Genomic DNA, 23,888 nt, shown 5'->3' with positions numbered 1-23,888 from the left:
AATCCTGCCTAGGCCTACTTGTAGCATTTATCTGAAGACTTCGTTCAATTCATACGATTAATTTGATGGTAAAATTAACTTTGATCTGAAGACTTGGTTCAATTACTACAATTAATTTGATCTTTAAATTAACTTTGAGCTCATTGTGGCACATAAGATATTAACAGACACAAAATTTCTTGTATAACAAAAATGTATTTATTTATAAAAACTTTTTATAACAGAAATAATACAATCATTCAAGGATCACACACAAAGTCTTTAGCACTTCTAAAGCACTCTGGTGTAACAGACCCTATATTCTAGGACCAATCTGTCCAAAATGTCCACCAAAATATCACCAGATGATCAACACCTTTACTAGAACCCAGTTTTTACCAAAAATCTTTCTAATATTAAGATTAAGAGAGGTTTAAAGCAAGCAAAGACACACAAAAAAAGTGTCAGGGTTCCCATTAATATTTTGTATTCCCATTTTTCTTTTGTATTCCCATTAATCTTTTGTATTTGCATTTTTCTTTCTTCCTCAAATTATTTTTAAAAAGTTATGCCTCTGAGTTATGTCTATCAAGTGGATGACTTGTTTAGGTTGAAAATTGTTTAGGTTTAAAATTGTTTAGGTTCAAATTTGTAAAGGTTCAAATTTGTTAAGGTTGAAACTTGTTTAGGCTGAAACTTGTTTAGGTTGAAACTTGTTTAGGTTGAAACTTGTTTAGGTTGAAACTTGTTTAGGTTGATGACTTGTTTAGGTTGAAACTTGTTTAGGCTGAAACTTGTTTAGGTTGATGACTTGTTTAGGTTGAAACTTGTTTAGGCTGAAACTTGTTTAGGCTGAAACTTGTTTAGGTTGAAACTTGTTTAGGTTGATGACTTGTTTAGGTTGAAACTTGTTTAGGCTGAAACTTGTTTAGGTTGAAACTTGTTTAGGTTGATGATTTGTTTAGGTTGAAACTTGTTTAGGTTGATGACTTGTTTAGGTTGAAACTTGTTTAGGCTGAAACTTGTTTAGGTTGAAACTTGTTTAGGCTGAAACTTGTTTAGGTTGAAACTTGTTTAGGTTGATGATTTGTTTAGGTTGAAACTTGTTTAGGTTGATGACTTTTTTAGGTTGAAACTTGTTTAGGCTGAAACTTGTTTAGGTTGATGACTTGTTTAGGTTGAAACTTGTTTAGGCTGAAACTTGTTTAGGTTGAAACTTGTTTAGGTTGAAACTTGTTTAGGTTGATGACTTGTTTAGGCTGAAACTTGTTTAGGCTGATGATTTGTTTAGGCTGAAACTTGTTTAGGCTGAAACTTGTTTAGGTTGAAACTTGTTTAGGCTGAAACTTGTTTAGGTTGATGACTTGTTTAGGTTGAAACTTGTTTAGGCTGAAACTTGTTTAGGTTGAAACTTGTTTAGGTTGAAACTTGTTTAGGTTGATGACTTGTTTAGGCTGAAACTTGTTTAGGCTGATGATTTGTTTAGGCTGAAACTTGTTTAGGTTGATGATTTGTTTAGGCTGAAACTTGTTTAGGTTGATGACTTGCTGATGTAAAAATTAGGCAGCAGACTTTGTGGTCTTTAAGTTAAATCCTCCGCCTGTGAACCTGGGGGCGTCTGTTCTCTGGGAGATGATGGCTGGACCTTCTGCCTGCAGCATGGCCCGCTCACGCTCCCTGCAAGAGACCAAAAGTTTAATGGTGCTGTATGGCTGCTCAGACAGTAGTGGCGCCTCCCCCCCCCCCCGTCAGTAGTGGTGTGTCCCCATACAGTAGTGGTGTGTCCCCATACAGAAGGGGTGTGTCCCCATACAGTAGTGGTGTGTCCCCATACAGTAGTGGTGTGTCCCCCCCATACAGTAGTGGTGTGTCCCCCCCATACAGTAGTGGTGTGTCCCCCATACAGTAGTGGTGTGTCCCCCCCATACAGTAGTGGTGGCTCCCCCATACAGTAGTGGTGTGTCCCCCATACAGTAGTGGTGTGTCCCCATACAGTAGTGGTGTGTCCCCATACAGTAGTGGTGTGTCCCCATACAGTAGTGGTGTGTCCCCATACAGTAGTGGTGTGTCCCCATACAGTAGTGGTGTGTCCCCATACAGTAGTGGTGTGTCCCCATACAGTAGTGGTGTGTCCCCATACAGTAGTGGTGTGTCCCCCATACAGTAGTGGTGTGTCCCCATACAGTAGTGGTGTGTCCCCCCCATACAGTAGTGGTGTGTCCCCATACAGTGGTGGTGTGTCCCCATACAGTAGTGGTGTGTCCCCCATACAGTAGTGGCTCCCCCATACAGTAGTGGTGTGTCCCCCATACAGTAGTGGTGTGTCCCCATACAGTAGTGGTGTGTCCCCCATACAGTAGTGGTGTGTCCCCATACAGTAGTGGTGTGTCCCCCATACAGTAGTGGTGTGTCCCCATACAGTAGTGGTGTGTCCCCCATACAGTAGTGGTGTGTCCCCCCCATACAGTAGTGGTGTGTCCCCCATACAGTAGTGGTGTGTCCCCATACAGTAGTGGTGTGTCCCCCCCATACAGTAGTGGTGTGTCCCCCCCATACAGTAGTGGTGTGTCCCCATACAGTAGTGGTGTGTCCCCCATACAGTAGTGGTGTGTCCCCAACAGTAGTGGTGTGTCCCCATACAGTGGTGGTGTGTCCCCCATACAGTAGTGGTGTGTCCCCAACAGTAGTGGTGTGTCCCCCATACAGTAGTGGTGTGTCCCCCATACAGTAGTGGTGTGTCCCCAACAGTAGTGGTGTGTCCCCATACAGTAGTGGTGTGTCCCCATACAGTAGTGGTGTGTCCCCCATACAGTAGTGGTGTGTCCCCATACAGTGGTGGTGTGTCCCCCATACAGTAGTGGTGTGTCCCCATACAGTAGTGGTGTGTCCCCATACAGTAGTGGTGTGTCCCCATACAGTAGTGGTGTGTCCCCCATACAGTAGTGGCTCCCCCATACAGTAGTGGTGTGTCCCCCATACAGTAGTGGTGTGTCCCCATACAGTAGTGGTGTGTCCCCCATACAGTAGTGGCTCCCCCATACAGTAGTGGTGTGTCCCCCATACAGTAGTGGTGTGTCCCCATACAGTAGTGGTGTGTCCCCCATACAGTAGTGGCTCCCCCATACAGTAGTGGTGTGTCCCCCATACAGTAGTGGTGTGTCCCCATACAGTAGTGGTGTGTCCCCATACAGTAGTGGTGTGTCCCCCATACAGTAGTGGCTCCCCCATACAGTAGTGGTGTGTCCCCATACAGTGGTGGTGTGTCCCCCATACAATAGTGGTGTGTCCCCATACAGTAGTGGTGTGTCCCCCATACAGTAGTGGTGTGTCCCCATACAGTAGTGGTGGCTCCCCCATACAGTAGTGGTGTGTCCCCCATACAGTAGTGGTGTGTCCCCCCCCCATACAGTAGTGGTGTGTCCCCATACAGTAGTGGTGTGTCCCCATACAGTAGTGGTGTGTCCCCATACAGTAGTGGTGTGTCCCCATACAGTAGTGGTGTGTCCCCATACAGTAGTGGTGTGTCCCCATACAGTAGTGGTGTGTCCCCCCCCATACAGTAGTGGTGTGTCCCCATACAGTAGTGGTGTGTCCCCATACAGTAGTGGTGTGTCCCCATACAGTAGTGATGTGTCCCCATACAGTAGTGGTGTGTCCCCATACAGTAGTGGTGTGTCCCCATACAGTAGTGGTGTGTCGTCCCCCCCAATACAGTAGTGGTGTGTCCCCATACAGTAGTGGTGTGTCCCCCATACAGTAGTGGTGTGTCCCCATACAGTAGTGGTGTGTCCCCATACAGTAGTGGTGTGTCCCCATACAGTAGTGGTGTGTCCCCATACAGTAGTGGTGTGTCCCCATACAGTAGTGGTGTGTCCCCCCCCCCATACAGTAGTGGTGTGTCCCCATACAGTAGTGGTGTGTCCCCATACAGTAGTGGTGTGTCCCCATACAGTAGTGGTGTGTCCCCCATACAGTAGTGGTGTGTCCCCATACAGTAGTGGTGTGTCCCCCATACAGTAGTGGTGTGTCCCCATACAGTAGTGGTGTGTCCCCATACAGTAGTGGTGTGTCCCCATACAGTAGTGGTGTGTCCCCATACAGTAGTGGTGTGTCCCCATACAGTAGTGGTGTGTCCCCCATACAGTAGTGGTGTGTCCCCATACAGTTGTGGTGTGTCCCCATACAGTAGTGGTGTGTCCCCCATACAGTAGTGGTGTGTCCCCATACAGTAGTGGCTCCCCCATACAGTAGTGGTGTGTCCCCCATACAATAGTGGTGTGTCCCCATACAGTAGTGGTGTGTCCCCATACAGTAGTGGTGTGTCCCCCCCATACAGTAGTGGTGTGTCCCCCCCCCATACAGTAGTGGTGTGTCCCCATACAGTAGTGGTGTGTCCCCATACAGTAGTGGTGTGTCCCCATACAGTAGTGGTGTGTCCCCATACAGTAGTGGCTCCCCCATACAGTAGTGGTGTGTCCCCCCCATACAGTAGTGGTGTGTCCCCATACAGTAGTGGTGTGTCCTCCCCATACAGTAGTGGTGTGTCCCCCCCCATACAGTAGTGGTGTGTCCCCATACAGTAGTGGTGTGTCCCCATACAGTAGTGGTGTGTCCCCATACAGTAGTGGCTCCCCCATACAGTAGTGGTGTGTCCCCATACAGTAGTGGTGTGTCCCCCCCATACAGTAGTGGTGTGTCCCCCATACAGTAGTGGTGTGTCCCCATACAGTAGTGGTGTGTCCCCATACAGTAGTGGTGTGTCCCCATACAGTAGTGGTGTGTCCCCCATACAGTAGTGGTGTGTCCCCATACAGTAGTGGCTCCCCCATACAGTAGTGGTGTGTCCCCCATACAGTAGTGGTGTGTCCCCCATACAGTAGTGGTGTGTCCCCCCCCATACAGTAGTGGTGTGTCCCCATACAGTAGTGGTGTGTCCCCATACAGTAGTGGTGTGTCCCCATACAGTAGTGGTGTGTCCCCATACAGTAGTGGTGTGTCCCCCATACAGTAGTGGTGTGTCCCCCATACAGTAGTGGTGTGTCCCCCATACAGTAGTGGTGTGTCCCCATACAGTAGTGGTGTGTCCCCATACAGTAGTGGTGTGTCCCCATACAGTAGTGGTGTGTCCCCATACAGTAGTGGTGTGTCCCCCATACAGTAGTGGTGTGTCCCCCCCCATACAGTAGTGGTGTGTCCCCCATACAGTAGTGGTGTGTCCCCCCATACAGTAGTGGTGTGTCCCCATACAGTAGTGGTGTGTCCCCATACAGTAGTGGTGTGTCCCCCATACAGTAGTGGCTCCCCCATACAGTAGTGGTGTGTCCCCCATACAGTAGTGGTGTGTCCCCATACAGTAGTGGTGTGTCCCCATACAGTAGTGGTGTGTCCCCCATACAGTAGTGGTGTGTCCCCCATACAGTAGTGGTGTGTCCCCATACAGTAGTGGTGTGTCCCCCATACAGTAGTGGCTCCCCCATACAGTAGTGGTGTGTCCCCATACAGTAGTGGTGTGTCCCCCCGTCAGTGGTGGTGTGTCCCCATACAGTAGTGGTGTGTCCCCCATACAGTAGTGGTGTGTCCCCATACAGTAGTGGTGGCTCCCCCATACAGTAGTGGCGCCCCCCTCCCCCATCAGTAGTGGTGTGTCCCCATACAGTAGTGGTGTGTCCCCCCCATACAGTAGTGGTGTGTCCCCCCCATACAGTAGTGGTGTGTCCCCCCATACAGTAGTGGTGTGTCCCCCATACAGTAGTGGTGTGTCCCCATACAGTAGTGGTGTGTCCCCCATACAGTAGTGGTGTGTCCCCATACAGTAGTGGTGTGTCCCCCCCATACAGTAGTGGTGTGTCCCCATACAGTAGTGGTGTGTCCCCATACAGTAGTGGTGTGTCCCCCATACAGTAGTGGCTCCCCCATACAGTAGTGGTGTGTCCCCCATACAGTAGTGGTGTGTCCCCATACAGTAGTGGTGTGTCCCCCCCATACAGTAGTGGTGTGTCCCCCCCATACAGTAGTGGTGTGTCCCCCCCATACAGTAGTGGTGTGTCCCCCCCATACAGTAGTGGTGTGTCCCCCATACAGTAGTGGTGTGTCCCCATACAGTAGTGGTGTGTCCCCCATACAGTAGTGGTGTGTCCCCATACAGTAGTGGTGTGTCCCCCATACAGTAGTGGTGTGTCCCCATACAGTAGTGGTGTGTCCCCATACAGTAGTGGTGTGTCCCCATACAGTAGTGGCTCCCCCATACAATAGTGGTGTGTCCCCATACAGTAGTGGCTCCCCCATACAGTAGTGGTGTGTCCCCATACAGTAGTGGTGTGTCCCCATACAGTAGTGGTGTGTCCCCATACAGTAGTGGTGTGTCCCCCATACAGTAGTGGTGTGTCCCCATACAGTAGTGGTGTGTCCCCATACAGTAGTGGTGTGTCCCCCCCCCCCATACAGTAGTGGTGTGTCCCCATACAGTAGTGGTGTGTCCCCATACAGTAGTGGTGTGTCCCCCCCCCCCCCATACAGTAGTGGTGTGTCCCCCATACAGTAGTGGTGTGTCCCCATACAGTAGTGGTGTGTCCCCCATACAGTAGTGGTGTGTCCCCATACAGTAGTGGTGTGTCCCCATACAGTAGTGGTGTCCCCCCTGCCCCCAAACAGTAGTGGTGTGTCCCCATACAGTAGTGGCTCCCCCATACAGTAGTGGTGTGTCCCCATACAGTAGTGGTGTGTCCCCATACAGTAGTGGTGTGTCCCCATACAGTAGTGGTGTGTCCCCCCCATACAGTAGTGGTGTGTCCCCATACAGTAGTGGTGTGTCCCCATACAGTAGTGGCGCCCCCCTCCCCCATCAGTAGTGGTGTGTCCCCATACAGTAGTGGTGTGTCCCCCCCCATACAGTAGTGGTGTGTCCCCATACAGTAGTGGTGTGTCCCCATACAGTAGTGGTGTGTCCCCATACAGTAGTGGTGTGTCCCCATACAGTAGTGGTGTGTCCCCCATACAGTAGTGGTGTGTCCCCATACAGTAGTGGTGTGTCCCCCATACAGTAGTGGTGTGTCCCCCCCATACAGTAGTGGTGTGTCCCCCCCCCATACAGTAGTGGTGTGTCCCCATACAGTAGTGGTGTGTCCCCCATACAGTAGTGGTGTGTCCCCCCCATACAGTAGTGGTGTGTCCCCCATACAGTAGTGGTGTGTCCCCCCCCCATACAGTGGTGGTGTGTCCCCATACAGTGGTGGTGTGTCCCCATACAGTAGTGGTGTGTCCCCATACGGTAGTGGTGTGTCCCCATACAGTAGTGGTGTGTCCCCCATACAGTAGTGGTGTGTCCCCCATACAGTAGTGGTGTGTCCCCCATACAGTAGTGGTGTGTCCCCCATACAGTAGTGGTGTGTCCCCCATACAGTAGTGGTGTGTCCCCCATACAGTAGTGGTGTGTCCCCCATACAGTAGTGGTGTGTCCCCCATACAGTAGTGGTGTGTCCCCCATACAGTAGTGGTGTGTCCCCATACAGTAGTGGTGTGTCCCCCCCCCATACAGTAGTGGTGTGTCCCCCATACAGTAGTGGTGTGTCCCCCATACAGTAGTGGTGTGTCCCCATACAGTAGTGGTGTGTCCCCATACAGTAGTGGTGTGTCCCCCCCCCCATACAGTAGTGGTGTGTCCCCCATACAGTAGTGGTGTGTCCCCATACAGTAGTGGTGTGTCCCCCATACAGTAGTGGTGTGTCCCCCCCATACAGTAGTGGTGTGTCCCCATACAGTAGTGGTGTGTCCCCCCCATACAGTAGTGGTGTGTCCCCCCCATACAGTAGTGGTGGCTCCCCCATACAGTAGTGGTGTGTCCCCCATACAGTAGTGGTGTGTCCCCATACAGTAGTGGTGTGTCCCCATACAGTAGTGGTGTGTCCCCATACAGTAGTGGTGTGTCCCCATACAGTAGTGGTGTGTCCCCCCCATACAGTAGTGGTGTGTCCCCCATACAGTAGTGGTGTGTCCCCCCCCCATACAGTAGTGGTGTGTCCCCATACAGTAGTGGTGTGTCCCCATACAGTAGTGGTGTGTCCCCCATACAGTAGTGGTGTGTCCCCATACAGTAGTGGTGTGTCCCCCATACAGTAGTGGCGCCCCCCTCCCCTATCAGTAGTGGTGTGTCCCCATACAGTAGTGGTGTGTCCCCCCCCATACAGTAGTGGTGTGTCCCCATACAGTAGTGGTGTGTCCCCATACAGTAGTGGTGTGTCCCCCATACAGTAGTGGTGTGTCCCCATACAGTAGTGGTGTGTCCCCATACAGTAGTGGTGTGTCCCCCCCCATACAGTAGTGGTGTGTCCCCATACAGTAGTGGTGTGTCCCCATACAGTAGTGGTGTGTCCCCCCCCATACAGTAGTGGTGTGTCCCCATACAGTAGTGGTGTGTCCCCATACAGTAGTGGTGTGTCCCCCCCCATACAGTAGTGGTGTGTCCCCATACAGTAGTGGCTCCCCCATACACTGGTTGTGGCCATACTATCAGCTTGGATGTTTTGATTCGTCAATTACTATGTGTTTATAGTATTGATGTCGATGATGTAATGGTGTCTGTCATTTAATGGTGACTGTGATGTAATGGTGAAAATCTTACTTTTGCTGCTGTTCTTTTTTCTTCTGCATAAAATATTTCTTTTTCACCTCCTGCAGTTCTCTGGCTATCCGTTCTATCTCGTACTTGTACTCCGCCACCTGTGCCTCGTACATGTTCAGCTCTGAGGCCATGCCCTACAGGGGACCAGACAGACATACAGCATATTAGCTTCAGCAACTGGACTAGGTTGCTATAAAACTAGCTCCACATTAGCTTCAGCAACTGGACTAGGTTGCTATAAAACTAGCTATACATTAGCTTCAGCAACTGGACTAGGTTGCTATAAAACTAGCTATAGATTAGCTTCAGCAACTGGACTAAGTTGCTATAAAACTAGCTATAGATTAGCTTCAGCAACTGGACTAGGTTGCTATAAAACTAGCTATACATTAGCTTCAGCAACTGGACTAGGTTGCTATAAAACTAGCTATACATTAGCTTCAGCAACTGGACTAGGTTGCTATAAAACTAGCTATACATTAGCTTCAGCAACTGGACTAGGTTGCTATAAAACTAGCTCCACATTAGCTTCAGCAACTGGACTAGGTTGCTATAAAACTAGCTCCACATTAGCTTCAGCAACTGGACTAGGTTGCTATAAAACTAGCTCCACATTAGCTTCAGCAACTGGACTAGGTTGCTATAAAACTAGCTATACATTAGCTTCAGCAACTGGACTAGGTTGCTATAAAACTAGCTATACATTAGCTTCAGCAACTGGACTAGGTTGCTATAAAACTAGCACATTAACGTTCAGGACAATTCTGCTTTAAGCACCTTCAGTATAATGCTGACAGTTGTACCATGAGCAGGTCTAAAGCTTAAAGTCAGCCAAAGGCACCCACCTTCTACCATGAGCAGGTCTAAAGCTTAAAGTCAGCCAAAAGCACCCACCTTCTACCATGAGCAGGTCTAAAGTCAGCCAAAAGCACCCACCTTCTACCATGAGCAGGTCTAAAGTCAGCCAAAAGCACCCACCTTCTACCATGAGCAGGTCTAAAGTCAGCCAAAAGCACCCACCTTCTACCATGAGCAGGTCTAAAGTCAGCCAAAAGCACCCACCTTCATCTGCTTGGTTTTTTCCTTCAATGTCTGCTGGTATATGGCCAGCTGTTCTGCCACCTCAGGGCCAGGCTGGCGCGCCAGAATGTGCTTGAGCTCCAGGTAAAGTTTCTCCTTCTCCTGGATGAGCAGCTCCTTCTCCACCACCTCCTCCGTCTTCTGGATCAGCCTCTTCTGCAGGGTCTGGATCTTCTGGATCATCTCAAACGTGGCCGGGTCGCTGCCCTGGTGGCAGCAAACAAACTCAATTACTCAACCTTTTCTTTTGTCAACTTGTATTCAAAAACATCCACTCTGATCCACCAAACATCCACTCTGATCCATCAAAAATCCACTCTGATCCACCAAACATCCACTCTGATCCACCAAACATCTGATCCACCAAACATACACTGTGATCCACCAAACATCCACTCTGATCCACCAAACATCCACTGTGATCCACCAAACATCCACTGTGATCCACCAAACATCCACTCTGATCCACCAAACATCCACTCTGATCCACCAAACATCTGATCCACCAAACATACACTCTGATCCACCAAACATACACTCTGATCCACCAAACATACACTCTGATCCACCAAACATACACTCTGATCCACCAAACATCCACTCTGATCCACCAAACATCCACTCTGATCCACCAAACATCCACTCTGATCCACCAAACATCTGATCCACCAAACATCCACTCTGATCCACCAAACATCCACTCTGATCCACCAAACATCTGATCCACCAAACATACACTCTGATCCACCAAACATACACTCTGATCCACCAAACATACACTCTGATCCACCAAACATCCACTCTGATCCACCAAACATCCACTCTGATCCACCAAACATCCACTCTGATCCACCAAACATACACTCTGATCCACCAAACATACACTCTGATCCACCAAACATACACTCTGATCCACCAAACATCCACTCTGATCCACCAAACATCCACTCTGATCCACCAAACATCCACTCTGATCCACCAAACATCCACTCTGATCCACCAAACATCTGATCCACCAAACATACACTGTGATCCACCAAACATCCACTCTGATCCACCAAACATCCACTGTGATCCACCAAACATCCACTGTGATCCACCAAACATCCACTCTGATCCACCAAACATCCACTCTGATCCACCAAACATCTGATCCACCAAACATACACTCTGATCCACCAAACATACACTCTGATCCACCAAACATACACTCTGATCCACCAAACATACACTCTGATCCACCAAACATCCACTCTGATCCACCAAACATCCACTGTGATCCACCAAACATCCACTCTGATCCACCTACCTCAAGCTTCCTCCACCTGTGGATGTTCATTGGATTCTCCAGTTCCTCCTCCAGAGCCTTACACCGTGTCCTCTCCCTCAAGAGTTCCCTCTGGATGTGGTACACCTCGCGCCTGGTGAAGCAGACCTCAGTTCTCATTGGTGTGTTTGTTGCTTGTGTTTATTGCTTGTGTTTGTTAGTCATGTGTTTGTTGCTTGTGTTTATTGCTTGTGTTTGTTGCTTGTGTTTGTTAGTCATGTGTTTGAGCTTTTCAAAACTTAATTTTATATTGTGTGTGGAGGGTTAGTATTGTACAGTACACTTGTGAATTCCTTGTGTATAATTTATGTACAGGATGCAGGATGACCTTCTGACCTACCTCAAATCTTGGCCACACTTTTCTGCAGGATGACCTTCTGACCTACCTCAAATCTTCAACGTTGGCCACACTTTTCTGCAGGATGACCTTCTGACCTACCTCAAATCTTCAACATTGGCCACTTTTCTGCAGGATGACCTTCTGACCTACCTCAAATCTTCAACATTGGCCACACTTTTCTGCAGGATGACCTTCTGACCTACCTCAAATCTTCAACATTGGCCACACTTTTCTGCAGGATGACCTTCTGACCTACCTCAAATCTTCAACGTTGGCCACACTTTTCTGCAGGATGACCTTCTGACCTACCTCAAATCTTCAACATTGGCCACACTTTTCTGCAGGATGACCTTCTGACCTACCTCAAATCTTCAACGTTGGCCACACTTTTCTGCAGGATGACCTTCTGACCTACCTCAAATCTTCAACATTGGCCACACTTTTCTGCAGGATGACCTTCTGACCTACCTCAAATCTTCAACGTTGGCCACACTTTTCTGCAGGATGACCTTCTGACCTACCTCAAATCTTCAACGTTGGCCACACTTTTCTGCAGGATGACCTTCTGACCTACCTCAAATCTTCAACGTTGGCCACACTTTTCTGCAGGATGACCTTCTGACCTACCTCAAATCTTCAACGTTGGCCACACTTTTCTGCAGGATGACCTTCTGACCTACCTCAAATCTTCAACATTGGCCACACTTTTCTGCAGGATGACCTTCTGACCTACCTCAAATCTTCAACATTGGCCACACTTTTCTGCAGGATGACCTTCTGACCTACCTCAAATCTTCCACATTGGCCACACTTTTCTGCAGGATGACCTTCTGACCTACCTCAAATCTTCCACATTGGCCACACTTTTCTGCAGGATGACCTTCTCCCTCCTCATCTTCTTGATCTCCAGCTTGAGGATCCTGATGTCCTCCAGACGCTGGTTGTACTGGATCTCCCCCTTGTTGAGCACAGACTGCTGGATCTTGATCTTCTCGTACAGGAGAGCCAGCTCATCGTTACGTCGCACCAGCTGGGTGCCCAGGATGTCACGTTCACTGATCACCTGCAACAATCAGGGCACTGCTGCAGCTGGATGGGGGCATATGGCACCAAACACAATTTGATGGGGGCATATGGCACCAAACACAATTTGATGGGGGCATATGGCACCAAACACAATTTGATGGGGGCATATGGCACCAAACACAATTTGATGGGGGCATATGGCACCAAACACAATTTGATGGGGGCATATGGCACCAAACACAATTTGATGGGGGCATATGGCACCAAACACAATTTGATGGGGGCATATGGCAACAAACACAATTTGATAGGGGCATATGGCACCAAACACAATTTGATGGGGGCATATGGCACCAAACTATTTGATGGGGGCATATGGCACCAAACTATTTGATGGGGGCATATGGCACCAAACACAACTTGATGGGGGCATAAGGCACCAAACATAATTTGATGGGGGCATATGGCACCAAACATAATTTGATGGGAGCATGATATGAAACAAGTTGCACAAACCTGGTCCAATTCTTTCTTCTGTCGCACACGTTCAGCGTCGGCCTCTCTGATGATGGCCAACAACTTTTTTTCTTCAGCTTCCTGGGCTTCTATGTGGGACTTGCTCTCCAGGGCTTGCTGCTTCATCTTCTGGAGCTCTGCCTGTCATCCAACATGGCATCAGGTCATCCAACATGGCATCATACAAGCCATTCAACATGTCTCATACAAGCCATCCAACATGTCATCATACAAGCCATCCAACATGTCTCATACAAGCCATCCAACATGTCATCATACAAGCCATCCAACATGTCATCATACAAGCCATCCAACAAGTCATCATACAAGCCATCCAACATGTCATCATACAAGCCACCCAACATGTCATCATACAAGCCATCCAACATGTCTCATACAAGCCATCCAACATGTCATCATACAAGCCATCCAACAAGTCATCATACAAGCCATCCAACATGTCTCATACAAGCCATCCAATATGGCAGTAATCGAGCCATCCAACATGGCATCATACAAGCCATCCAACATGTCATCATACAAGCCATCCAACATGGCATCATACAAGCCATCCAAAATGTCATCATACAAGCCATCCAAAATGTCATCATACAAGCCATCCAACATGGCATCATACAAGCCATCCAACATGGCATCATACAAGCCATCCAACATGTCATCTTACAAGCCATCCAACATGTCATCATACAAGCCATCCAACATGTCATCATACAAGCCATCCAACATGTCATCATACAAGCCATCCAACATGTCATCATACAAGCCATCCAACATGGCATCATACAAGCCATCCAACATGGCATCATACAAGCCATCCAACATGGCATCAAACAAGCCATCCAACATGGCATCATACAAGCCATCCAACATGTCATCATACAAGCCATCCAACATGTCATCATACAAGCCATCCAACATGTCATCATACAAGCCATCCAACATGTCATCATACAAGCCATCCAACATGTCTCATACAAGCCATCCAACATGTCATCATACAAGCCATCCAACATGTCATCATACAAGCCAACCAACATGGCATCATACAAGCCATCAAACATGTCATCATACAAGCCATCCAACATGGCATCATACAAGCCATCCAACATGTCATCATACAAGCCATCCAACATGTCTCATACAAGCCATCCAACATGTCATCATACAAGCCATCCAACATGTCATCATACAAGCCATCCAACATGTCATCATACAAGCCATCCAACATGTCTCATACAAGCCATCCAACATGGCATCATACAAGCCATCCAACATGTCTCATACAAGCCATCCAACATGGCATCATACAAGCCATCCAACATGTCATCCAAGATGAAATGACCTAAGTCAGCTGAGATGAAATGACCTCTGACCTTGAGTGTGTCCTTCTCCTTCTCCACCTGCTGATTGACCAGCGTCTCTTTGACCAGCGCGGCCTCCTTGGCCTGGATCTCTTCCTTCAGCTGGTCTATCTGGTGGCTCATGATCCGCAGCTTCCTCCGCATCTCTGTGATCTCGTCCTACACAGGTCAAAGGTCACAACATCAGAATAGCTTACATGACTGCCACCTGTTCCATATGACATGACGTCAACTGGCGTGACACCTACCTGTGACTCGATGAGGTTCTTGCTGTACAGGTTCCTGTCCGACCTGACAGCCTCGTACAAATTTTGTTGCTGTTTCAGCTTGGTCTCTGCCTCAGCTATTTTCTTCTTGTAGTCAAAGATTTGCATCTCTCTGACCTTGACATCCTCCATGTGTTGCAGGACCTGGGAAGGTCAAGGTTACAAATTGAGATTAACAATAACCCAGTGACATCATTTAGCCTTGACCTGATGATGACCTGTGTCTGACCTTCTGTGTCAGGTCGCTAGCCTCGTTGATGTAGCGGTCTCTCTCCTTCTCCAGCTGGTAGATGATCTTCCTCTGCTTCTGGGCCTCGTCCTTGTAGTTGGCAATCTCCTGCTCCAGGTTCTTCTTGGACTGGTCATGTAGCTTGACCAGGTGGAGCTGCTTCTGGGTGGCACCGGCAGCTTTCAGCAAGTTCTGGGGACAAACAAGACAGGTCAGATGACAGGACCTTATGGAGCCAGTATGACAGGACCTCATGGAGCCAGTATGACAGGACCTTATGGAGCCAGTATGACAGGACCTCATGGAGCCAGTATGACAGGACCTTATGGAGCCATTATGACAGGACCTTATGGAGCCAGTATGACAGGACCTTATGGAGCCAGTACGACAGGACCTTATGGAGCCAGTATGACAGGACCTTATGGAGCCAGTATGACAGGACCTTATGGAGCCAGTATGACAGGACCTTATGGAGCCAGTATGACAGGACCTTATGGAGCCATTATGACAGGACCTTATGGAGCCAGTATGACAGGACCTTATGGAGCCAGTATGACAGGACCTTATGGAGCCAGTATGACAGGACCTTATGGAGCCAGTATGACAGGACCTTATGGAGCCAGTATGACAGGACCTTATGGAGCCAGTATGACAGGACCTTATGGAGCCAGTATGACAGGACCTTATGGAGCCAGTACGACAGGACCTTATGGAGCCAGTACGACAGGACCTTATGGAGCCAGTATGACAGGACCTTATGGAGCCAGTATGACAGGACCTTATGGAGCCAGTATGACAGGACCTTATGGAGCCAGTATGACAGGACCTTATGGAGCCAGTATGACAGGACCTTATGGAGCCAGTATGACAGGACCTTATGGAGCCATTATGACAGGACCTTATGGAGCCAGTATGACAGGACCTTATGGAGCCATTATGACAGGACCTTATGGAGCCAGTATGACAGGACCTTATGGAGCCAGTATGACAGGACCTTATGGAGCCAGTACAACAGGACCTTATGGAGCCAGTACGACAGGACCTTATGGAGCCAGTATGACAGGACCTTATGGAGCCAGTATGACAGGACCTTATGGAGCCAGTATGACAGGACCTTATGGAGCCAGTATGACAGGACCTTATGGAGCCAGTATGACAGGACCTTATGGAGCCAGTATGACAGGACCTTATGGAGCCAGTACGACAGGACCTTATGGAGCCAGTACGACAGGACCTTATGGAGCCAGTATGACAGGACCTTATGGAGCCAGTATGACAGGACCATATGGAGCCAGTATGACAGGACCTTATGGAGCCAGTATGACAGGACCTTATGGAGCCAGTATGACAGGACCTTATGGAGCCAGTATGACAGGACCTTATGGAGCCAGTACGACAGGACCTTATGGAGCCAGTATGACAGGACCTTATGGAGCCAGTATGACAGGACCTTATGGAGCCAGTATGACAGGACCTTATGGAGCCAGTATGACAGGACCTTATGGAGCCAGTATGACAGGACCTTATGGAGCCAGTATGACAGGACCTTATGGAGCCAGTATGACAGGACCTTATGGAGCCATTATGACAGGACCTTATGGAGCCAGTATGACAGGACCTTATGGAGCCAGTATGACAGGACCTTATGGAGCCAGTATGACAGGACCTTATGGAGCCAGTATGACAGGACCTTATGGAGCCAGTATGACAGGACCTTATGGAGCCAGTATGACAGGACCTTATGGAGCCAGTATGACAGGACCTTATGGAGCCAGTATGACAGGACCTTATGGAGCCAGTATGACAGGACCTTATGGAGCCAGTATGACAGGACCTTATGGAGCCAGTATGACAGGACCTTATGGAGCCAGTATGACAGGACCTTACAGAGGCAGTATGTCAGGACCTTAGCCTGTATGACTTACCTTGTTAAGAATGTCCCTTTCTCTAATAAGGTCATCAATACTTTTCTTGTCTGCTTCTGTTTTCTTCTTGGCCAGCTCCAATTCTAACGGTACAAATAAGAAATCATTGGCACAAAGCTGTTTCATTTCAACAAATTTTGACACAACATTAGCAGAAGTTTCCCCCATCCCACACAATCCCCCCCCCCCCCCCACTGATCTACTCACCACACTCCCACACACTCCACCATACTGATGTACTCACCACGCTCCAGCGCACTGATCTGAGATTTGAGGGTCTCCTTCTGCTGCTCCACTTCTGTCTTGCTGTCCTCCACTGTGCGCAGCTTGCGCTGCAGCGTCTCCCTCATCTTGTTCTGTCTTTGGCTCTCTGACTTCAGCATGCTCAGCTCTTCTTCTTTTTGCTGGACAGATGACATGGGCAGTCAGATGACATGGGCAGTCAGATGACATCATGTGGACATTACAGCCACATGACATCATGTGGACATTACAGCCACATGACATCATATGGACATTACAGCCACATGACATCATATGGACATTACATAGACACATTGCAAAATACTAAGACATGGGCTAAACAATGTTTATGTACTTTTAGCTGTGAAAGATAATTCCAATATGATTGTTGAACAAGGCTAATTCAAATGTAATGAAAAGTGTGGACAACCTTAAGGTCTGTTGTTGTAATGAAAAGTGTGGACAACCTTAAGGTCTGTTGTTGTAATGAAAAGTGTTGACAACCTTAAGGTCTGTTGTTGTAATGAAAAGTGTGGACAACCTTAAGGTCTGTTGTTGTAATGAAAAGTGTTGACAACCTTAAGGTCTGTTGTTGTAATGAAAAGTGTTGACAACCTTAAGGTCTGTTGCTTTGGACTGGTTCTCCTGAGCTAAGCTATCAGCATTGATCAGCTGACTTTCATATTCAGCTGATAATTTCATCAGTCGCGCGTTGAGAACTTCCGAGTCTTTTAGAGTTCGTTCACTCAGAACCTGATCAAGTAGAGAGAGAGTGAGGATTAGCCAATCAAATCACACAACTATCCATATGTATCACATGTTGCCTTCCATATAGCGTCCCCTGATTGTGTATGTGTTGTGTGCTAGAATGACAGGTACCCACTTTGTAGTTGTAGCCCTTGGTTGAGTGTGTTTACATGTAGTTGTAGCCCTTGGTTGAGTGTGTTTACATGTAGTTGTAGCCCTTGGTTGAGTGTGTTTACATGTAGTTGTAGCCCTTGGTTGAGTGTGTTTACATGTGAGAGGTGTTCGTGAGGATAGACGGGTTACAGAGCGGGTTACAACGGCTGATTCACAAAAACATCTGCCCGGCCTATGATTTACTGAATGATTTATCCATACATCTGCCCCAAAAACATAACAAATGCAACACAATCTGTTTTGTAATCCTTGAAGAATTACAAATCTCACATATCGATTCCTAGAATATTAAGACAAGCGAACTAGGGGAAATAATCACTCTGTTCATATAAATATGTATATTTCTACAAATTTAATTGTAAATATCAAAACAAATCAATAATTACTTTAGAATGTAATATAGTAGCTTAACACAATCTGTTTTTACTAAAAATATGCCTATGATTTACCATACATCTTTCCCCCCCTCCTTGATTTACCATACATCTGCCCCCCCCCCCTTTTTTGATCTACCATACATCTGCCCCCCCCCCTCCTTGATTTACCATACATCTGCCCCCCCCCCCCCCCCCTTGATTTACCCTCTGTTCCTTGAGCTGCTGGTCCAATATTTCTTTCTCCTCCTTGTAGTGTTCAATCTGTGTCACCATTTTTTTAATGTCCGAGTTTTTGGCGTCCAGCTCAGCCTTGGCCTGGGTCAGGTCTCGCTCTAGCTTGTCTCTCTTGCGCGCCTCCCGCTGGGCCTCATTGTTCCTCATCTGGATGTCTGTGTTCAACTGGAGAGTAGCATCAAAAGGGGGGTCAGGGGAGGGACAAAGTCCAAAAAAAAAGAGTCACTTATCCCTAATTTTATGAAGGTAAGAAAATATTTTTAATTGTGAATAATATAACTTGGAATATTAAAATTCAATAAAATAACATGGTTAATCAATCATCCTCAATTAAAATGAAAATAATATAGTGATGTCAAAGAGTGAGTAGTTCTGTGGATGATGCTCCATTTTTCTGGAGATTCTTGACCCCCAGAGACTGGATCTTGTGTTGCCATTTGCTCAAGTCGTAGAAATGTGATTTGTCACAAACATACATAACAAAGGACATATTTTCAATGTGTATTTGTTTTTAAAAATACTCTAATTTTAAACTCTGTAGTTTCAGATTTTGTATTGCGCAACACATAACATAAGACACTAGATCTATTTTGAGTTTTAATGGAATAATTTTCATGTGATACTGGGAATTTTTGGTTTGATATTTTATTGATGATTAGAGGGTGTAAGCATGAGTTGCCATTTATTTAGCTTTATGGAAGTCAATGTTTTTAATGTCTAGGTGTTAAAGGGTTATTGTCTGGATGGTAAAGAGTTAAAATGTCTGGATGGTAAAGGGTTAATGTCTGGGTGTTAAGGATTGGCTGGACTGACCTGCATGATTTTTTCCTCAGCGTCAGCCTTGTCTGTCTCCAGCTTTTGTTGGCGCGTGTGGGCGTCGGCCAGATTTTCTCTCAGTCGGGTGATCTCCTGGAGCTGCTCGTCCCTCTCCTTGGTCAGGTCCTCTTTCAGCTTCAACAGCTCATTGACACTGGGGACATACACCAAAGGTCATTGACACTGGGGACATACACCATAGGTCATTGACACTGGGGACATACACCAAAGGTCATTGACACTGGGGACATACACCAAAGGTCATTGACACTGGGGACATACACCAAAGGTCATTGACACTGGGGACATACACCAAAGGTCATTGACACTGGGGACATACACCAAAGGTCATTGACACTGGGGACATACACCATAGGTCATTGACACTGGGGACATACACCATAGGTGTGTTGACTACATCATTAATACAGTAGTAATACAGAAATGTTCAACTGCCCCTAACTGACCTGTAATGAACTGCCCCTAACTGACCTGTAATGGACTGACCTGTAATGAACTGCCCCTAGCTCACCTGTAATGATTTGCCCATGACTGACCTGTAATGAACTGCCCATGACTGACCTGTAATGAACTGCCCATGACTGACCTGTAATGAACTGCCCATGACTGACCTGTAATGAACTGCCCATGACTGACCTGTAATGAACTGCCCATGACTGACCTGTAATGAACTGCCCCTGACTGACCTGTAATGAACTGCCCATGACTGACCTGTAATGAACTGCCCATGACTGACCTGTAATGAACTGCCCATGACTGACCTGTAATGAACTGCCCATGACTGACCTGTGCTCCTGGCCCATAGTGAGTCCAGCCCCCTGCTCCACCAGTTTACTCAGCTGTTCTATCTCAGTCTTCAACCTCTGTGCAGTTTCTTTGGACTTGGCCTCTTTTTCATGAGCAGCGTCCACCATTTTCCAGGCTTTTTCCACCTCCTTTGAAGTGGTCAGAAACAGTTAACTAAACTAAAGGCTACCACTATTTAAAATATGTAATGAATGACCAAATTGAAAAAATTATTGAATGATACTGAAAAATTAGGAGCTGCATTAAAAATTTTCAAGAAATATTTTTTTTTCTTATTTGTCAGCATCAAGCAGTACTGTGGTCATACCAGTGGGATAAAGTTTCACAACCTTTTACAAAAAAAATAATGGCTTGAAAGTTTTCTCCTAACTTGACATCTAAAAATATAAGGATGAAATTAAAATGTATGTGAGGGCTGAGAATGTGAGGACTAAGAATGTGAGGGTTGAGAATGTCTTACTTTCTTAAGTGATGCAATAGTAGCCTGGTCATCTTGAGACAACTTGAGGGCAGTGACCACTTTAGCTGAGTTGGCAACTATTTCTGCATTCAGCTCACGACATTTTTGCATAAGTCTGCGCTCACTTTCATGAGATTTTTTTAAGGCTTTGTGAAGTTTTTCATATTCCAAGCGAAACTTTTCAAGGCTTCTGTCTCCAGCCAGTTCAGCCAAAACCTGGTACAATCATTTCAGATTTTTATTTTGTTTTTTTGAGCATGTTTACTGTATTACAAACAATATAGAAAACTGGTCTTAATGCCCTAAAACAAACCTCTTGAAAGTCCTTCTCCAAGGCATCAAAGGCACTGTCATCAAACGGTGCCTTCTCTTTGTCCTTTTTTTCCTGGAAAATAAAAAATTAAAAAATTCTTTTTCATAAATGACATGAGACTCCTAGTGTGTGTGTGTGGGGGGGGGGGTAGAGTTTTTTGACATTGTTAAAAATAAAAAAAACTACAATTATGGGAGGGGGGGTAGGCTTTATGTGAAGAGGGGAGGTTAAAAATGATCACAAAAAGTATGACATCATTTATGGATAAACACATAGCTAGTGGGTCATTGCAAACACTACACACCAGTATACAAACACTACACACACCAGCATACAAACACTACACACCAGAGTACAAACACTACACACACCAGTATAGAAACACTACACACCAGAGTACAAACACTACACACACCAGCATACAAACACTACACACCAGAGTACAAACACTACACACCAGTATTGAAAAAAAAAAGGATTATATAAAAAGTGAAAAGGGCCCTTGCTAGTAGAGTTGAAGATGATCTTTATCAGTAAGGTATTCTCTAATGCTGCACATAATCATGCAGACCTGGACAATATTGCACAAACAGCGATCACTGCTATTCTTCATTATCAAGGAAAGTATGAATATGGGCAACATTAGAGAATAGCCTCAGGATCACTGCTATTCTTCATTGTCAAGGAAAGTATGAATATGGGCAACATTAGAGAATAGCCTCAGGATCACTGCTATTCTTCATTATCAAGGAAAGTATGAATATGGCCAACATTAGAGAATAGCCTCAGGATCACTGCTATTCTTCATTATCAAGGAAAGTATGAATATAGGCAACATTAGAGAATAGCCTATTCAATGTATTCATTAATGAACATCCATAACTCTACTAGTAAGGAATATTAGCAGTAATATTACTAATAATGTGGGTCTACAACTACAATATTACTAATAATGTGGGTCTACAACTACAATATTACTAATAATGTGGGTCTACAACTACAATATTACTAATAATGTGGGTCTACAACTACAATATTACTAATAATGTGGGTCTACAACTACAATATTATTAATAATGTGGGTCTACAACTACAATATTACTAATAATGTGGGTCTACAACTACAATATTACTAATAATGTGGGTCTACCTTGATACACTTTTTAAATTTTTTTATGAAATGTTCATAATTGAAAATTATTATTCTAAGTATATAAAATGAAAATTGTTTTTAAAGACTTTCAATAGTAATTTTTTAACTCATAAATTTAGACCATGAGCACTTTAATAATCTAACACTTGAATCCATCCCTATTGTTGTTTTTTTTTTTACATTCCTTTGTAATCCACGACAAACATTTTACATACAAACATACAGAATTGAGCTTTATATATTAGATAAATCAAGTATTAAATTTAATACAACGACAACCTCTTAAGTTCTTAATATTATTAATATTATTTATTATCATTAATTTTTAAATTACGTTATTAGTTATTAGGCTAGCGGCTAGATTATATTTATTTTCAAAATCTAAACAAAGTTTTCGTGCATCTACAAATCCGAACGAAATACGAGGGCAGAGATTTATACAAGTTGAAATTCAAAAGATGTTTTACCTCGGTCATTTTATAGAAGTAAACACAAATTTAAGATTGGATTTTCTCTTGATGTCCACAATTTACCAGCAATCTGTTGGTTGCTAGGTAACAACGATTTCCTCCATTCGTTTCCGGTTTCGTTTCCAGGTGAAATATAGAATACGCATGTCAGCAACCGTAAATTAATTATTGTTGGATTCGGAAGGAAATATTACATTAGAATTATACTGACTTCCATCCATTGCGGTTGCTTTTAATCTGGGTTTGATCGAATCTCAGTAGTAGGAGTCCGATTAACAGGGGCGGAACTACACTGCCGCCAGACCCCGCAATGGGGGGGGGGGACAGGCCGTTTAGGGGCCCACAGCCGACCATAGTCAATTTTTTATAGTTAAAAAAATTATTTCTTGTAAAAAAAAAAAAAAAGATCTACTGCAGTAAAGATGTTCTACAGTTGCTAACACACTCTGTTTCGTACAGGAAAAAATTGTATCGCTACATGAGTTGTAGTGTGAAAGATAGGCAAACGTTCAAACCACTTCCATGACTTATTTCCCTTTTTTTTAAAATAGTCAAATATGTGTGCTCTTAATTCAGAAACTTTTTGATTTTACACTAAACAATAAAAAGCAATTACTTCTCTTACTTACTATTTTTTTAAAATACAAAATAAAGAATGAAATGGTGTAAAAAGGAAATGTATTAAAAACTAATAATATAAATAGGCCTACAAAAAAACTTAAAAATAAACATAAGGCGAGAAACCATTACACATACAGAGTTTCTTCCAGGCATCTCTTCGGGGGGGGGGGGGCTAAGCCTGGCTAAGCCCCCCCCCCCCCCCCCCCGAAATTTTTTTACCGCCCCCCCCCCCCCCAAACGAAATGAAATTAATATATTTTATATAGAAAATATATACTTTTAACAGTGTCCGCCCCCCCCCCCCCCCCCCCGAAGAAAGTCTACCGCCCCCCCCCCCCCGAAAATTTCAAGTGCCCCCCCCCCCCCCGGAGAAAAAAGTCTGGAAGAAACACTGCATTCAAAGCTTTCATGCTTCATATTCTTTTGACCGACTGGTAAGGTAAGAAGCACTGTTGACATTGAAACAGATTTTCACAACAGACTAATAGCACTCACACATATGATTTGTTGTTGTGACAAGTTTTAATTAAAAATATAAACCAAGAATTAAAATGTTTCAAATTTCGAACAAGCCCATATTCAGGGGCGGATTAAGCTTGGGCGGGGCCCCAGGCTTAAAATTTTTGGGGGCCCCTGATATATATATATATATATATATATATATATATATATATATATATATATATATATATATATATATATATATATATAAATTGTATATAAATAGTATATATATATATATGTATATATATGTATATATATGTA

At 45.5% G+C, this 23,888-nt stretch overlaps 1 protein-coding gene across 3 annotated transcripts; it reads right to left on the bottom strand.

Moving 5' to 3' along the window:
* Positions 1–161: 161 nt before the first annotated feature.
* LOC131955305 (cilia- and flagella-associated protein 58) lies at positions 162–22,613 on the bottom strand. 3 transcript variants are annotated; one of them, XM_059319393.1, is made up of 19 exons: positions 22,500–22,613; positions 20,880–20,951; positions 20,567–20,782; positions 20,086–20,234; positions 19,276–19,432; positions 18,433–18,627; positions 17,546–17,683; positions 16,932–17,091; positions 16,688–16,770; positions 14,763–14,954; positions 14,516–14,677; positions 14,280–14,426; positions 12,886–13,026; positions 12,183–12,406; positions 10,986–11,097; positions 9,659–9,883; positions 8,597–8,730; positions 1,515–1,656; positions 162–1,090 (listed from the first exon to the last, which is right to left on the bottom strand). In XM_059319393.1, the coding sequence occupies exons 1-18, from the start codon at positions 22,506–22,508 to the stop codon at positions 1,539–1,541; spliced, it is 2,634 nt and encodes an 877-aa protein (XP_059175376.1). In that variant the 5' UTR covers positions 22,509–22,613; the 3' UTR covers positions 162–1,090; positions 1,515–1,538. The 3 variants fall into 3 exon arrangements, with proteins under 3 accessions (XP_059175376.1, XP_059175386.1, XP_059175369.1); XM_059319403.1 differs by lacking the exon at positions 162–1,090 and adding an exon at positions 11,971–12,011 and having other exon boundaries at positions 1,097–1,656; positions 12,224–12,406; XM_059319386.1 differs by lacking the exon at positions 162–1,090 and having other exon boundaries at positions 1,097–1,656.
* Positions 22,614–23,888: the final 1,275 nt, after the last annotated feature.

Source organism: Physella acuta, unplaced genomic scaffold, assembly GCF_028476545.2.
Source record: "Physella acuta isolate Inbredline_101_S28 unplaced genomic scaffold, ASM2847654v3 ptg000079l, whole genome shotgun sequence".
In the NCBI taxonomy this organism is placed as follows: Eukaryota; Metazoa; Mollusca; class Gastropoda; family Physidae; genus Physella; species Physella acuta.
This window is presented reverse-complemented; position numbering and strand designations above follow the sequence as displayed.

What these genes read in the sequence shown, in the direction of transcription:
- LOC131955305 (XM_059319393.1), bottom strand. An exon ending in TGGAGAAGGACTTTCAAGAG is followed by an intron (nt 20,783 to 20,879) that starts GTTTGTTTTAGG and finishes TGATTGTACCAG; the next exon opens with GTTTTGGCTGAACTGGCTGG. An exon ending in GCCAATGTGGAAGATTTGAG is followed by an intron (nt 11,098 to 12,182) that starts GTAGGTCAGAAG and finishes CTGCTTCACCAG; the next exon opens with GCGCGAGGTGTACCACATCC.